Raw genomic sequence first — 5,400 nt, 5'->3', positions numbered from 1 at the left:
ACCTCTAACATTTATCATACCTAATCTCTTTGATATGGATCTCACTAGAAGCTTCCTTTCATGAAGAAAATCGTACGTGTCCCACCCGTGACAAAAGTTGTCCCACCCGTGACAGGAGAATTTTGAATTTTTTAATAATAAACAAATAATTCTTATTATGGTTTGTGCTTTGTTGGGATTGCTGGTTCTTTTCTGTATAGTAAAACATCTAATCCAGATAGAAATGTTAAGTAAATTCACAGACTTTCCTTAAAATATATGTTCTCCAAAAAGCAGTGTATTTTCTTTGTCCTACCCGTGACGGAAGAAACAGCTCAGAATTTTCCAATATAAAATCAAGTTGGAATATTTTTCGTATTTGGTAATAACTCGTATATTAGTGAACTAGGTGTAGCTTTATCAAAATGTAGAATTGCTTAGTACTTTATACTTAAATTAAAAAAGAAAAACTATTTTTGCTGTACAAATGTCCCACCCGTGACGATGGAATACCCCAAAAGCAATCACAGTGTTGGTAGAATCATTAAAGTAGTATAGCGCTTTATCTGAGTTTCCATCTACGTTGTATCAATTGCAACAGCATTGCAAAACTTCATCCGTGCTGCAGAATGGCCGTTTTTAGTACTTGCCTTAAACAAGCTGACTGTACTTGATCCTTTTTTGTACGATTGATAGGGAGTTATGCAAATCCTAAAGAACAGTATAAAAAAGTATTCAGGACTGTCACTGAAACCATAATAGTCCGATTTTTCGTAAAATCTGCAATAATGTTATCACTGAATCCAAATAGCTACAAACGTAGCATATACTTTGAATGCATACGTTCGTAGCAATTCGAAATCAGTGATCGCATTTTCGTAGATTTCACGGAAATCAGACTACGATGAATTCAGCGATGGCCCAGAATATATTCAGGTATTTTCTCCAATGGCCTTATCCCTCGAGAGGAAGCATACACAAGGGTTCTGAAAAAAGTTAATGAAACACTAAGTGTACACACAAGCGCAGTTTGAATTTACAGAACGGGGCCAGAAGCGCTCCATTAGATCTATTGGAGCGCTCCATATTCACCAGTATGCGCTCCCTTCCTAATTTCATACTTCATTGTATTTTAGCATTATGTGTCATTAGAAAGAAGCGCTCCCTTGCTGCTCCCAAAGAAGCCCTTGGTGAGCGCTTCAACCAAAGCAGTTAAAAAGCGATGCATGCAAATTTTAATTTTTATATTATATTTTGGTTTTAGTATAAGAATGGCGTTTTTGTAAACCATTTGATGGTTTTATTAAGTGTACTTATAAACATGTTTTTTTCTTTTCTATATGGTATACATACGAAAATACATACATACATGTTTGCACATAAACTAACTTTTTTTCAAAAGAAAATATTTTATGTTACTCAATGTACCTTGATGTTACTACTCAAAATGATATTTATTTCTGAGCATGGCTAGAAATTTAAAAATTTATTATTTACTTTGATTTTTTACTGCTCCCTGTTTGCTCCTTTGGGGAGCAGCTAACTTTCAGTCCCGTTGGGTAGTTGCTAATATACACATGTATTTCTGTGGTTGGGCTCCGAAAAGTATCTGTTAGTTAGGGGCTGGTACAAAAAAATGAAGGAGGCGTGGCACCGCTCACCTTTACAACTTGAAAGAGCAAAGACCAAGGAATTCAATGGTATGCTTTTCTTTCTCCTCCGCCTACCGGGCTCCTCAGCCGTGCCTATTAAAAATACGGAAAAAATCGTTGGTTTGGGGAAACTTCCCAATCCAGCGTTCATTAAGGGGGCGGTGGGCGAAAGGGGAGTGGACGTTGCACCTCCAACCAGCGTTTTTGGAGAGGGCCATTGACCGCCATTGACAAAAATGTCGCCCCTGACCACCTAGGCCCCCTATGGTTCCCTAGGGACCCCTTAGAAAAATTGCCAAAAATCACAATTTTCATTTGCGTTTTTTCGCTTGAAAAATGTTAATATTCATTTGCAAAAGACATTTTTATAAAACATTCACTAACCATAATAGACATCACTGGGGCGGCAGCCCCAGGTTTAACAAACAGAAAGGGAATTCTAGTTACCTCATCCTTTCCCAAGGCTACATCACTGGGTCGGTAGCCACAGTTGGTGCACACCAAAAGGAGAATTCTATTTGGTAAGGGTTATAATCCTAAAGCGCGGCCGAAGGCCTTTGGTCTTTGCTCTTTCAAGCTATAAAAGTGGGCAGTGCCTCGCCCGCATCATTTTTTTGTACCAGCCCCTAACTAACAGATACTATTCGTAACATTTCCCTATTTCTGCATTAAATACCTTTTTACGCTGTAGTAGAAAATTTTAAAAATAATGGTGCTGAATTAAAGGAATGTATGTCTGCGCGTTTGACAAAACCACTTATCTAGAGTTCCGCGTTGTTTTTTGAAGCACTGAATCTTTTCGTTTAAACCTGATTTTTAACGAACAACAGATCACAAGTGTAGTTTATACCTTTTTATAAAAAAAAAAAATGATTGTTTGGAAGTGCATTATTTTTCTACTCATAATCAAACCAAAATCAGGGAAGTTGTTTTGTCAAATGCACGGAGATATTTTACTACCTCACAAGCCGGACATATTCAAACTTTTAAAAAAATATTGATACAAAATCTTTCGAGTTCTTATATTTTAAGACTTAATATCTGCACATGCGAATGTACCGAGCTTATTGATAAATAATTAATAAAATGTATCAGTATGTATGTATGTATGTCGGCTCTACAAAATCACTTTCGATGCGAGTGTCCGCTGCTCTTCTATTTACTATATACTCGGCCAAGCTAAGTTCGCCCCGATTAAATTTTTTTGTATTCAATACGCTCCACTTTTACTTCGTCCCCAATTAGTTGATACACATAAGTCACAACCGTCGAACTTTGTATATCCATCAGAACGAAGGACGGTATGACGTTTACATCCAGAGGGTTGAAAGCACCAGTAGCAGAGCCAGGGTTGATGTAAAATTTGTTACCATGCTCATAAGCTTCAAATTTGTAGGTGTGACCGGAAATCAATATATCCACGTCTAATTGTCTTTGAATTAGAGCCAGCGCTTCCGGGTCGCCACGGGGCACAACCTGATGTCCATGTGATAATCCAATGCGGAACTGCCCAACTGTAACTACTTTCTGTTCTGGATAACTCAAGTTCTCATCAAATTCGCCACGCACTATATGAACATCATTGGCCAGCGTCTTCAAATAATCGTATGTTTCTTTAGTGCAAAGATTACCCGAGCACAGTATATGGTGAATACGTCCTGGTACCAGTAACTTCTTGAATTTCGCTGGTAAACTAGCACAACGATGCGGAATATGGAGGTCTCCCAGTACAAGCACTAACATTTTGAGGGCGTAAGTTAACTTTTTAAACAGTAATGATCCTTAGCTTCCTCCTACAATTCTTCTATAGCTTAATTTGATGGACCAGCTGATTGTCAAAGCAATTGGCGAAGAAGTCATAGGGCCGGTTGTTCAATGTCTGATTAGCACAAATCGAAGGTAGAAGCTACGGTTAAGCACAACTACTGCTTTATCGATCACATGTTACATGCATCATGATTGAATAATACAAGGTTAGATAATTATTGACAGCTGCGGTTTGACACTCCCTTACAAAAGGTTGCATTTACGAAGGACAGAGAAAGGGCAAGAATGCAATCCCTTGTTGCGAAAATAGTAGTAGAAAAGTACGCAAAGCAGGCAATTAGTAGTGAAATTCCTTTTGTAAATTCTAATGTATTTGCAGGAAATCTGGACTTTTAAATTAAATCTTGAACGTAATATTGATATATCTACGTGAAATACGTAATTTACGTGCTATTCAGCTGTACAAAAACTGCAAAATGACTCAAAATTAAATTAAGACTACTATGAGATTGATGTAAACATCCAATGCTTATGTTTTCATCAGTTAAATATGCTTCATATGCATATACAAATAAACATATTGCACAAAAGCTTATACTTTTATTTCACACCAAAGCTACACTGTTTCCATGTAAATTTGCAAAGAAGCAACACGGTGCCACTGCTAAGGGAGCGGTGCGAGAGAGACAACTGTCAGTTTATCCAACCTTGTATTATTGAATCATGACATGCATGATGTCGAAATCGTCGATAATGATGTTCAACCGGCAAGTAGTGATAACAAGACATTGAACAAGCGGCCCATAGATTTTAGTGATGTGTTGAATTGTCGCGCGATTAAAAATTTTTATTATTTATCAAGGTATTGAATTTTATGGAAAAAGCGCCGCAGGCGAAAATTTTTAATAAAAAATCGCGCGATTTTTGAATTAAAATTTTCATTATTTATCGAAGTATTGATTTTTATGAAAAAAGCGCCGCAGTCGAAAATCGCGCGATTTTTTATTAAAAATTTTCATTCTTTTTCGAAGTATTGATTTTCATGGGAAAAGCGCCGCAGGCGAAAATTTTCATTATTTATTAGGGCTGTGCGATTAATTGATTACTCAAAATTTTAATTAATCATAAAGTAAATAACTCAATTATTCGATTAATTGGAAATTATGATTACTCAAAAGTTCAGTTACTCGAGTAATCAAGATTTTTGATTAACCAAAAACAAAAATATTTGAGTAATTTGCTTTATGATTAATCAACATTTCGAGTAAAATGAGTAATCAACATTTCAACTCTTTACATATGTACAAAGAAGTTAAAGTTCCTTGATGCTTTGAAAACAACGTTTCTGTTTTCAAAAATGTAAACGAAAAATTTGTTCATGTACAGAATGTAAAAAAGAAAATAAGCATTTTCCAAAGGAAACTCTTTTAACGAGCAAAGTTATTTTTTTGAGTAATCATATTTCGAGTAACTCGATTAATCATCGTTTTGAGTAATCAAAATCTTGATTACTCGAGTAATTGATTAACCGAATAATTGATTAACCAACTTGCTCGAGTAATCGAATAGTCGCACAGCCCTATTATTTATATATATATTAAACGAAAGAAGATACCGAAAAGCATTGAACAGTGCACACAGCTTATAAGGAAAAGTGAATTATTACGAAATACTAATACCGAAGATTTGTTCGACATTTTGTCGTGCGAGGTTGGTTTTGTGAAAAAGTGTGCCAGTTTACAAATTCGAGCAGCATAATTAAAAATACGTAATGTAAAGGCATTCGTTCCTTGAAAAACTAAGCATTTTGTAAAATGAAAAAAGAAAAAATAAATAAATCAAAAAAAAATATATAAAGAAATACAAAAAAACAAAAAAAAATAAAATAAAGGACAAAATAATTAAAAGTCACTAAGTGCTTTATTCGGACATCTCGAGTAAGGTGAGTCAAAGGTGGTGGTAACTGGCTGCGGCCAAAATGCAAAGTGACGCTTCGGGGTCG

At 35.7% G+C, this 5,400-nt stretch overlaps 1 protein-coding gene across 1 annotated transcript; it reads right to left on the bottom strand.

Annotated features, from left to right (window-relative positions):
* Positions 1–2,626: 2,626 nt before the first annotated feature.
* LOC118740322 (vacuolar protein sorting-associated protein 29) lies at positions 2,627–3,509 on the bottom strand. Its single transcript, XM_036471807.1, has one exon. It carries the CDS (start codon positions 3,372–3,374, stop codon positions 2,826–2,828), a length of 549 nt encoding a protein of 182 aa, XP_036327700.1. The 5' UTR covers positions 3,375–3,509; the 3' UTR covers positions 2,627–2,825.
* Positions 3,510–5,400: the final 1,891 nt, after the last annotated feature.

Source organism: Rhagoletis pomonella, unplaced genomic scaffold (genome assembly GCF_013731165.1).
Source record: "Rhagoletis pomonella isolate Grant_MI unplaced genomic scaffold, Rhpom_1.0 Rhpom_scaffold_00006, whole genome shotgun sequence".
Classification (NCBI taxonomy): Eukaryota; Metazoa; Arthropoda; class Insecta; order Diptera; family Tephritidae; genus Rhagoletis; species Rhagoletis pomonella.
This window is presented reverse-complemented; position numbering and strand designations above follow the sequence as displayed.

Excerpts from the sequence above, each read along its gene's own strand:
- LOC118740322 (XM_036471807.1), bottom strand. The coding sequence starts at position 3,374 with ATGTTAGTGCTTGTACTGGGAGACCTCCATATTCCGCATCGTTGTGCT.